The sequence below is a fragment of the Anabrus simplex genome, chromosome 6, assembly GCF_040414725.1.
Source record: "Anabrus simplex isolate iqAnaSimp1 chromosome 6, ASM4041472v1, whole genome shotgun sequence".
Lineage (NCBI taxonomy): Eukaryota > Metazoa > Arthropoda > Insecta > Orthoptera > Tettigoniidae > Anabrus > Anabrus simplex.
This window is the reverse complement of record NC_090270.1, coordinates 348,058,547-348,069,078: the sequence shown is the minus strand read 5'-3', so window position 1 is coordinate 348,069,078 and position 10,532 is coordinate 348,058,547. Positions and strand designations below refer to the sequence as shown.

The window sequence follows — 10,532 nt, the reverse complement described above, 5'->3', positions numbered from 1 at the left end:
TTCACGCTCAAGACTTCATAGGCTCTTTTAGAAAGAAGGTGATGGCCCTGATAAGGGCCGTTTTTCCTCTGCTCCCACGGGAGCAAGAGGTGCGGGTGGAAGGAAGCAAGATCATGAAATGACCTCACTTCCTTTTAGCTGGTGCCTTTTTAGGCGAGGCCTTGGGCTTAGCAGCCTTTTTAGGCTTAGGTGCCTTAGGTTTCTTAGTGGGCACCTTGGCGGCCTTCTTAGCCTTGGAAGGAGCCTTCTGCTTTGGTTTGGGAGCAGGAGCTGCCTTCTTCTTCTCAGCAGGCTTTTTGGAAATGGCTTTCTTGGCTGCAGCCTTGGCTCCACCAGCCTTCTTCGCCTTGGGGATGCGCTTCTCCTTGGGGGCGGCGGACCGCTTGACAGGGGCTGCGCTGGCCTTCTCCGGCTTGGCAGCTGAGGCGAGTTTGAAGGAACCTGAAGCTCCCTTCCCCTTGGTCTGGACCAGCTCTCCGGAAGCCACAGCAGATTTCAGGTACTTCTTGATGAATGGCGCCAGCTTCTCAGAGTCCACCTTGTAGTTGGCAGAGATGTACTTCTTGATAGCTTGGAGAGAAGATCCACCTCGCTCCTTGAGGCTCTTGATGGCACTGCCCACCATCTCGGAGGTTTTCGGATGGGCAGGCTTGGTGCGAGGTTTCTTGGATGCGGAAGCCTTGTTCTTCTTGGGCGACGCCTGGGCCGGAGCCGAGGCGGGTGCAGATGCTGCCGATGCTGTTGCTGTGTCAGCCATGGTCACGGTGCGAATGTGTTAAATTTTCCCCAGGGTTCGGTATGGTACACCTATCTCGAGAGATAGGTGTTAGTGTTGTGCCGATGCCGGTGTCTCTTCGAGACTCCTCTGTCGGCCTTTAATGTTATGTTGCAGTTTTGTGAAAGCTCGTATGTTTGATTTATTTGTTGTGTGTTATTTTCAGTAAATGGTGTTGTTAATGTATGTGTTTTGTTGAATGTATGTGTGAGTGTACTTGTTGTGGTCACCCATCCACTGGGTGGCCATTCCCGATGTTGCTTAACTATTTGTGTAAGTAGTATGTATGTGTGTTGGTACCTAGGAGAATTTACATTCAGTAACCATGGCTAGCACAGCTGTTTTTGTGGACGATGTGGCTCACCCTGTTGGAGCAGGGTTTGCCTAGCATATGTTACGTTTGGAAGTCTGTAACGCTTCATCGTGTCAACTGATCGCAACTTGCACTTTTACTTTAAAGTGCAAGTATCTGCGGATGTTAAGTAATAATTTTACAGCATCTATAGGTGTTAAGTTGGAAAGTACAGCATTGTTAATTAGCAGCATTTAAGTGGTGCTCCCGCCTCGGATTCCGTGAGTTCCAGTGCTTTAAGGAAGTGAGGAGTGAGGTCTTAGCTTGTTACTGGGCGGGGGCGGTATGCAGGGCGGGATTTAATTTAGTTGAGGATCAGTTGCTTGGCAGGCATGGGAAGTAGAGGCTGATCCGGAGTTGATATTAGCTTGGTAAGAAGACTGATCAGGGCGTGGGAAGCTTGGCAGGGCTGGGTCGTATGGGCGTTGGTAGAAGGTCCTGGGTTCGAATGATGCAGTGTATTGTGGCTGAGTGGTGTCTGTGGTGTGTAGTGGTGAGTCTGTAAGTGCCTGGCGCGTCTGTAATGGTCTCGAATTGCCCTCTTCAAGAACGGGCAGCCAGGAAATGAGGCGGCGTGACTGCCTTGGCAGTTCGCGCACCTCGGCTGGCTGCGTGGTACAGTGCACCCAGTGTGACGGTGGGGACCGCCACACCGATTACACCGCTGAGCCTCTGAGCACGAGGCTGCAGAGTGGTTCAGTCGAAGACAATTGAAACATTGTGTAATGAGTGTTGTGTGAGGGGGGGGGCGTGTTCGTGTCTCTGAAGTGTAGGTGTTGGATGTGAGCGGCGTTGACTTAGGGGCAGGTTTTTTACGCCTGCTCCCAGTCTGAGTGTATCTGGAGTGTGTTACCGTACCCGGTTGTGAGACTAATGGGGTCTCATTCCCGGGTTCGGATGCTGGTGGGGGGGGGAGTGTTTCCGTGCCCGGTTGTGAGATTAATGGGGTCTCAGTCCCGGGTTCGGATTCTGGCGGGGGGGAGAGGGGTGAGTCCAAGATGATTGGAGGGTCGTCTGTTTGTACTGTCTGGTGCTCTTGGTTTAAGTGAGTTTGTGTGGTTTTTGTGAATGTTAGTGGTGTGTGTGTTGCGTCCAGCTCAGTTTGGGTAGCTACTTCGGCGTCTGGCGCGTACCCAATGCATACTCTGTAACGGATGTCCCTAGTTTTTAGGTGTTCAAGAATGGCGCTATAGCTGCCCTCAATATCCATAGGGAAAACAGTTATGCATCCATTAGAGAGCTCCTCTAAGAGCTGGACGTGCTTTATGACTGGCTGGATGGCTAGGTATGTGCGTTGGCGGTGGTGGAATCGGGTGTGTCTGGATGGGTACTGGTCGTAAGGCATTGGAAAAATAAAAGGATCGTACCAGGTGTCACGGTTATTGGTGCGAATTTGGAGAGGTTGGTCGAAATTGGGGGTGGTTGGGGGTTTCCTGGACATGGTTTGAGATGGGAATGTCAGTGTCTTGGCTACTCAGTCCACCAAGGTGGTCCTGACGGCTGGTATGGGCTGGGGAGACTTGGGTGTTTATGATAAAACACTGGAACGGTCAAACTCAATAAGAGGACCGGCGCGCTGTTAGGTGCTCACTCAGTGGGCACGGTCGAAGCAGGTTTAGTTTTGACGTATCTCAACGGGACAAGCCTCGAACCAGTGACCACACTGAGGGCTCTGACAAATTGCTTGGGCCTGCCGTAACTTGGCTAGCAGGCGATTGCAGTTTCTGCCTATTGTTGGTGGCAGTTAGCGATTGTTGATTTGAAATAGGCTGTGTTGCAGGTGGCCTATTCCCGTGGTGAAGGGGCTCTCTGATAGAACCCTAAATCTTGGTTGGAGCGTAGGTATCGCAGTTAGCGGCAGGGTAACTAGCGTTCTGGGTGCTGGGTTCTTGGTAGCCGGAGCTTAGTGCTTACAGGACTGCACTGCACGCCTGAAAATGGCGGAGTGTATCAGGCTACTCGGACCGCGCAGGAAACAGCAGTGGCTAGCTGTCGGGTGGGCTGCGCGGCGATAAGTTGGGGACGTGCTTCCTAGCTCCTTTCTCGTGCACCCTGCGTCCCGTGGGGGCGGCGGAAGGTTCAGTTCAAGGTAGGAAGGGATAGCCAAAGGATTAATGCTGCTCCTCAAATGAAAGAAGTGCTGCCCGCCTTGTTCAGGGCGTCCTGGCGCAGGTGTGTTCCATGGACAGCATTTCCTCAGCTCCCTCTCCATGCCGACATTTAGGGGCAGCCGCCGTCGTCGCGACGCCCCCGGGAGCGACCACCGCTTACCTGAAGGAAGTCCCATCCTTCCTCTAGCTGCCAAGGCAGAGAACTGTTTGTGGACTCTAGCCACTTTCGAATGAGAGCAAGGGACGTTCGGCCTTCAGGTGGATTTCTGCAGTAGCAAGGAGACCCACCGTAATCTGCCTCTAATAGCATTGCATAAAAGGGCATAAAGAAGGAAACATATAAATTAGGGACTAGTTTCCACGACTTGTCAGATTCCAGGTCTCTTGCTAGCTCTTTAAGTTCATTTTAGTCGCAGTATTTAGGGCCATAGGCACTTGCCTCACGGTCAGGTACCCTCTCTCACTTCCTGCTGTTTTAAGGCCCTTGTAAGGGAAGAGAAGAGAAGCCTAGTTAAAGAGGAATCCTAGAACGTCTAGGTGTATTTCAGGGCGTACCTTAAGGCCCAGACCGGAAGACAGCCGGTTAAGTCTCACGAAAGACTTTGTCCCTGACCTGTAGGAGGGAAGCACAGCCTGGTAGAAACGTCCCGCCTACCCCGGGCAACAAAGCCAGGACCGAATATCTCTAGGCCTATTCACAATCGAAAAGAAGCCCATATATAGTATATCTACACCAGGCGGTATTACTAATTGTTCCAATATTACAGCCGATCGCGTCCTCCCTCAAGTTGGACAGCTTGAGGTAGACAGAAGCTTCCGAGGGAGCTGCCTACAGAGAACAACTTCAGAAAAAATTGGATGAGAACAAGAGATACAATGATAGGACCCATCTTAAGACACCCAGGACTTATTCAGTTGGTTTTAGAACGATGTGTAGGCGGTAAGAACTGTAGGGGTAGACCAAGGTACGGACATGACAAGCACATGTAGGATGCAATAGTTACATAGAAACGAAAAGGTTGGCACAGGATAGGGTGGCGTGGAGGGCTGCATCAAACCAGTCTACGGACTGGTGACTCAAACAACAAACAACAACAGTAGGCTAAGGCTATTAAAAAAAAAAAACAACTACCGCTACTACTATGTCGACGACGACGACTTTTACCTAACTTTCGTAACCGACCTTTGGTTTCAAAGCTGCCATTAAGTGAGAGTATGCCTCCTTAAAATAACCTACTGGCTGCGGCGAGAATCGATCACACTATTAGCAGCATAGAACGAAGACGATCGCGTGAACTGACTTCAAATAATAGTATTAAAGTTTGAGGTTACGTCGAATGTAATTACAAAAAGGCTACGCAATTACTTCTTTGACTTACAAGTACAGCGGCATACCTAACCTCAAAAAAGAATAAGGTCAGTAAAGTGCGAAACCGCGAGAATGCTATGTCCCTTTCGACGTGTAAGGAACTTTTTCTTTCTTTCTTTCTTTCTTTCTTTCTTTCTTTCTTTCTTTCTCCTGGTCCGAACGACGCCGGGAATTGCAGGAATACGTGTTGGGTTAACACGTTGGACGTTCAATTCTTACTTGCAGATGGAAATCAGGAAGGAAGGAAGGAAGGAAGGAAGGAAGGAAGGAAGGATCTAACACAGGGTAGATGCACGGTTAACACAACTTCTCTCGCCATGTGGATTCGGTGTGATTATACGGCTGGATGCCCTTCCTGACTACAACCTTCCTTCCTTCCTTCCTTCCTTCCTTCCTTCCTTCCTTCTTCTTCTTCTTCTACTACTACTACTACTACTACTACTACTACTACTACTACTACTCAAGTTTGTGCTGTAAAAGAATACCCTGTGAAGAAAACAGGAGGTTTAAGAGTCCTCTTCCCTCAAATATCAATTGAAGTACCGTAATGAGGGATACCGAGTCATTTACATTCATGGGAGGATATGCGTAAAGGGACCTGATGATTTTTAGGCCAGCTGCGCTAGGGTTACTCTTCGTATGACTAGACCAGACCAGTACCGGTACGGTACCTCAAGATTTTTATTTTTTCTTAATTAGTTTAGGTGATCCAAGCCTAACCTGCAGTATATTGCACCCGAAATATCTAGCATCTACCCTGTAATGAGAAGATGCAGGCCTCCCTCCCAGTTTTCAAGACTGGTGATGATAAAAGTGTGCGTAATTTAGCTTGAAGTTAGCAGATCCACGATCAGTTTATGCCCCTTTTGCTCGGTTCGCTGCAATCATGTCTTAGAACAGGGTCTCCATTCTAGGCCTATCAATTCCTGCGAACTCGTGAAAGCAATCAGGTAATGAAGATGATGATTGTAGTTATTAACATTAAGAAGAGAAGTTGAGGTGTTTGTCTTCAGCAGAAAAGAGGATATAGGACCCGGGTAGCAGTGAAAGGGCGACCGTGTTAGACGCAGGATACCTAACCTCCCTATTCTTTGAATTCTAACCGGTAGTACTAAGGTAAGGAGGAAAAAGTAGGACGTACAGGTACGCAGTGTTCAGGTGCTGGGCAAATGGACGTATTATTGCCGAAGTACGAAAAATCCGTACCGGCCTAACAGGAAGTAGTAGTGGTAGGTAGTGAAAAATGTTATTTACTTTACGCCCCACTAACTACTATTTACCGTTTCCGGAGACGCCGCTGAGGCGAAATTTTGTCCCGCAGGAGTTCTTCTATTTTACGTGCCCGTAAATCTACAGGCATTAGGCCGACGTGTTTGGCCATTCAAATACCAAGGGAGTGAACCGGAATCGAACTCGCCAAGTTGAGCTCAGAATGGCCTATTTAAATCCAGGACGGTAACGGTAATGATATGGGGAGTTGAGGTTAGTTCTATGGAATTCATCACTTGCCGAAAGGTCGGTCAGCCGACGTGCAGGCTACTGAAATCGAGCACTTTCCTCACGTCACCTAACCTAAAACGTCACGACACTTTCAACTAACACTTGTCGTCGAAAACGTTACTTTCTCAGTCTTATTAGGAAACCGTCTCATCTTAGGTAGAAATGCAAAGTCCTGGGAGTCAATGCTACGATTTGTCGGAACACGCGCACAAGGGTCACTCTCCTGCACTAGTACATCATCGTTCGTAAGCAAGCTTATGAGAGACGCCCAGTTACCTGCAGAGAATAGCGCACAACAGACTTGCAACTTATTACCGAACGTCGTCGTTATATCAACGGGTCAGCGATAGTATCTTATCTTACCTGAAAGAACATAAAATGAAATCATTTTTCGCCTCTTTGAAGGGCTGCTACATGCGGCGTGCGGTTGCTAGGACACGGCTTTCATTGTTATCACGACAGTGTCGATGACGTTGTTTGGAAACCATCTTCCTCGCGATTTTCTTGGCGGGCAGGGAGATTCGAACCCACGTTCCGCCCTGGCACTGATTACCCTTCTTACCTGTAATCTTACGCGAAATAGGACGTAGTAGAATGAAGAGTTAAGAATCCGTGAGGGGCCGCCTACAGACAGGGCACACTATGCTGCACTAACCTAAAAGAAAAATAACAGCACACACACACACACACACACACACACACACACACACACACACACACACACACACTCTCTCTCTCTCTCTCTCTCTCTCTCTCTCTCTCTCGCATAATCATCATCATCATCATCATCATCATCATCATCATCATCATCAGGTCAGGTTAGGCGGGCACCTCGGAGGAAGTTAAGTATCTACAATAAACTTGAATCATGTTGGAAAGTTAAGAACATCTGGTTAGTTTCACATGTAACAAAAATCGATCAATTTCGACATTTGTGCAGCCGTAAGGCTAAAGTTGATGATAAAGGGTTATTTAGAGATCAGAATAGTAGGTAAAAAGGGAATTGAGCCAACGGCACGTGGTGTTCCCAAGCGGTCACCCATCCAAGTACTGACCACGCCCAATGTTGCTTAACTGCGGTGATCGGACGAGAACCGGTGTATTCAACATGGTATGGCCGTTGGCGAGAAAGGAAGTCTTCATTGATGCATGTGTACAGAAGGCAACGGTTATTTATTCTTTGGAGGTGGGCGGGCGCGTTGTCGAGACGAGACTTTGCTCGGAGATCGCGATGGAGGAGCGTACGAGGGCGGTACTGAGCGCGCGCGGCGGGGCGCGGCGGAACCTAACCCGAGTAGTTTTAACCTCACTTCGTCGTAACCTAACCCCAACTCGACCCAGGGCCTACATTCAATCCCAACCAATCTCCTCAAGAAAGAAAAGAAAGAAAGAAAGACCCAGGGCCCCGTGGTAGTAGTAGTAGTAGTAGTAGTTGTTGTTGTTGTTGTTGACGGCGGTGCGATTGTCGTTTCAAGCGGCAAAAGGACTGAATAATCCGTCCGGCTATGATGGTGTTAACGACGACGATTATTATTATTATTATTATTATTATTATTATTATTATTATTATTATTATTATGAGGTTTTCCAATTTCTTTTGACCTTAAAGTAACAATGCTAACCACTTTGATGTGATGTCCCCCTTTTCACTTGCCTTTGGTTTGCTTAAGGGTAAGAGGCTAACACAACTGCTCTTTTTTTTAAAGGTGTGGTGGCCCTGAAAAGGGCCGTTTCTTAAGAAGGGTGGTTATTCCCTGTAGCTCCTTACTTGGAGCTGGTGTATTTGGTGACTGCCTTGGTGCCCTCGCTGACGGCGTGCTTGGCCAGCTCTCCGGGCAGCAAGAGACGGACGGCAGTCTGGATCTCCCGACTAGTGATGGTGGAGCGCTTGTTGTAGTGGGCCAGACGGGAAGCCTCCGCGGCGATACGCTCGAAGATGTCGTTGACGAAGCTGTTCATGATGCTCATCGCCTTGCTGGAGATGCCAGTATCAGGGTGTACCTGTTTAAGTACTTTGTAGATGTAGATGGCGTAGCTCTCCTTCCTCTTGCGCTTCTTCTTCTTATCTCCCTTGGAGATGTTCTTCTGGGCCTTGCCGGCTTTCTTGGCGGCCTTTCCGCTAGTCTTAGGAGGCATGGTTGTCTCGTGTAGCTACTGAGAATCCAAACGAATGGCTGGGGGCACCTTTTTTTTTTTTTTTTTTTTTTTTTTTTTTTTGTTGATGGCCAGTGGATGGGAGCCCCGGGGCGAAAATAATGCCCCCCTACTCATCTGTTTCCAAGGTTTGCCGATGAGGCAGGAAGTCTCTGTTCGCGCTACACTGGTGGGGGATAAAGCAATCTGTCAGATAGACCAAGGGCCTATCGTCAGAGAAGAAACCCCCTCATCGCTACTAATTTGTGCTCAAGAGAGTAATTTATTAGGAAATTGGGTCCTTCTTAACAAACGGCACTTAACAGGGGAAAAATTTTGACGTAATTTAGTGGGTCATTGGTATTAATTTGCAAAAGGCCGAAAGGGTTGGCAGGTTCGAATTTTAAAACAGATCATAAGTGATCCAAGGGCCACGGTACTTCAGGCGAGTCCGCGGCTTCTTGGTCCTCATGATCCGTTTTAATAAAAGAATACCAGGGTCCTCTGATAGGTTCAAGAGGATCCTAGCCCTGGTCATCCTCACTATTTTATTTATCTGAGATCTAAGTGTGGGGATACGAAGCTCAGCCCGTATCCTCTTGTTAGATTTCAGATATGGTGCTCTGGTCATCATTCGTAGTGTCTTATTCTGAAAGGTTTGTAATTTGGAAAGCGGAGTCTTGGCAATATAGCCCCAGGCCTCGCAGCCATACAGCAGGATGGGCCTAATACATGCTAGGTAAATATTTCTCTTGATGGTGGTAGAGATATATTTATTGCCTAGCAGAGGTCTCAGTGCTTTCATCCGTGCCGTGGCACGCTGCCGGGCCTGTTCTATATTGTATCTCCAGGACATAGTTCTGTCCAATATTAGGCCAAGGTATTTAATTTGGTTAGTCCAAGACACGGGGACGTTATTAATAGTGAGGCGATCAAGGTTAGGCCGGCGCCGGGTGAAAACAATTGCCTGTGTTTTATCCGCATTTATTTTCACCTTGTTCCGGAGACACCACTCCCAGAAGGAATCGATCCATTGTTGCAGTCGTCGGACGGCATAGTCATTTCGTTTCATGCCGATGTAAATGGCTATGTCATCCGCATACTGCTGGATCTCTACTCCGTCTCGTGTGGGAAGATCGTTCACATATAGGCCGTAGAGAGTGGGGCTCAGCACTCCACCCTGTGGGACTCCAGCTCTGAGTGCCCGAGGGGTAGATTGCTCCCCTTCACAGGAAATATAAAATTTCCTGTTAGTCAAATATGACTGAATAATTTTGACTAGGTATGCAGGAACTTGATATAGTTCCAGAAGTTTCACTATTAAATTATCGTGCCAGACAGTGTCGAAAGCTTTCTCTACGTCGAAAAATACTGCTGGCACGCTACGGCGCATATTGAACGACCTTGTGACATACTGTGTCAGGCGCAGCGCCGCAAGGGGGGCACTGCGCCTGGACCTGAACCCAAACTGCTCAGGTCGCAGTATGTTGCGGGTGCTTAGGTATCCATTGAGGCGTGAGAGAAGAAGTCTCTCGAATATCTTGGAGATATGTGATAACAGGGTTATCGGACGATAATTTTGAGGGAATAATTTATCCTTCCCTGGCTTCGGGAAGACTATCATTTTTCCAGTCTTCCAGACGTCAGGGAAGTATCCCAGTTTTATGCAGGCCGAAAAAATGGTAGCTAAGAAAATTACTGCCCTGTATGGCAGTGACTTAATTTCTTTATTTGTAACCCTGTCATCACCGGGAGACTTCTTCTCGTTTAAATTTTTAATAGCCCTGCGAACCTCGCGAGGCTGGAAGTCAGGTACGTTAAAGTCAGGTGTCCATTGTCTTTCGAAAGCCAAGGCTTTTCTGCGTATCTCACGGGTCCGTCGTTCGTCATCGTCATCGTCATCGTCAGCTAAGTTGTGAGTTACGCACTGGCTTTCAATAGTATCCGCGAAAGCCTCAGCTTTATCATAGGGGGAGAACACCAGGCCGTGCCGGCCGTGGATGGCACGCCGGGGTTCCTGGGTTCGAGTCAGACCGCGAGTGACACGCCAAAAGTCGCGTTCTGACTCATGCTCTGAAAGATGTCGGCAGAACTCCTCCCATCTTTCAATCTTACGCTCCAGCAAGCGATTGCGGACTTCGCGGGCTAATTCCTGGTATTCCGCCCGGTCAGCGGGGTCCCGGAATCGTTGCCATCTCTTCCTGTATCTATTTTTAATTTGGATCAAATCCTTAAGGAGATCCGGTGTGGTATCATCCTCAGAACCAGGACGGTGCTGAGAACGATTATTAT

The 10,532-nt window shown here is 48.4% G+C and overlaps 1 protein-coding gene and 1 non-coding gene across 2 annotated transcripts; both read right to left on the bottom strand.

The window, feature by feature from the left end:
• Nucleotides 1-7,113: 7,113 nt before the first annotated feature.
• On the bottom strand, nt 7,114-7,232 carry LOC136876626 (5S ribosomal RNA). Its single transcript, XR_010860655.2, has one exon. It is a non-coding gene; the product is annotated as a 5S ribosomal RNA (ribosomal RNA).
• A 639-nt stretch (nt 7,233-7,871) lies between these two features.
• On the bottom strand, nt 7,872-8,243 carry LOC137501264 (histone H2B). Its single transcript, XM_068228170.1, has one exon. It carries the CDS (start codon nt 8,241-8,243, stop codon nt 7,872-7,874), a length of 372 nt encoding a protein of 123 aa, XP_068084271.1.
• Between the last annotated feature and the right edge of the window lie 2,289 nt (nt 8,244-10,532).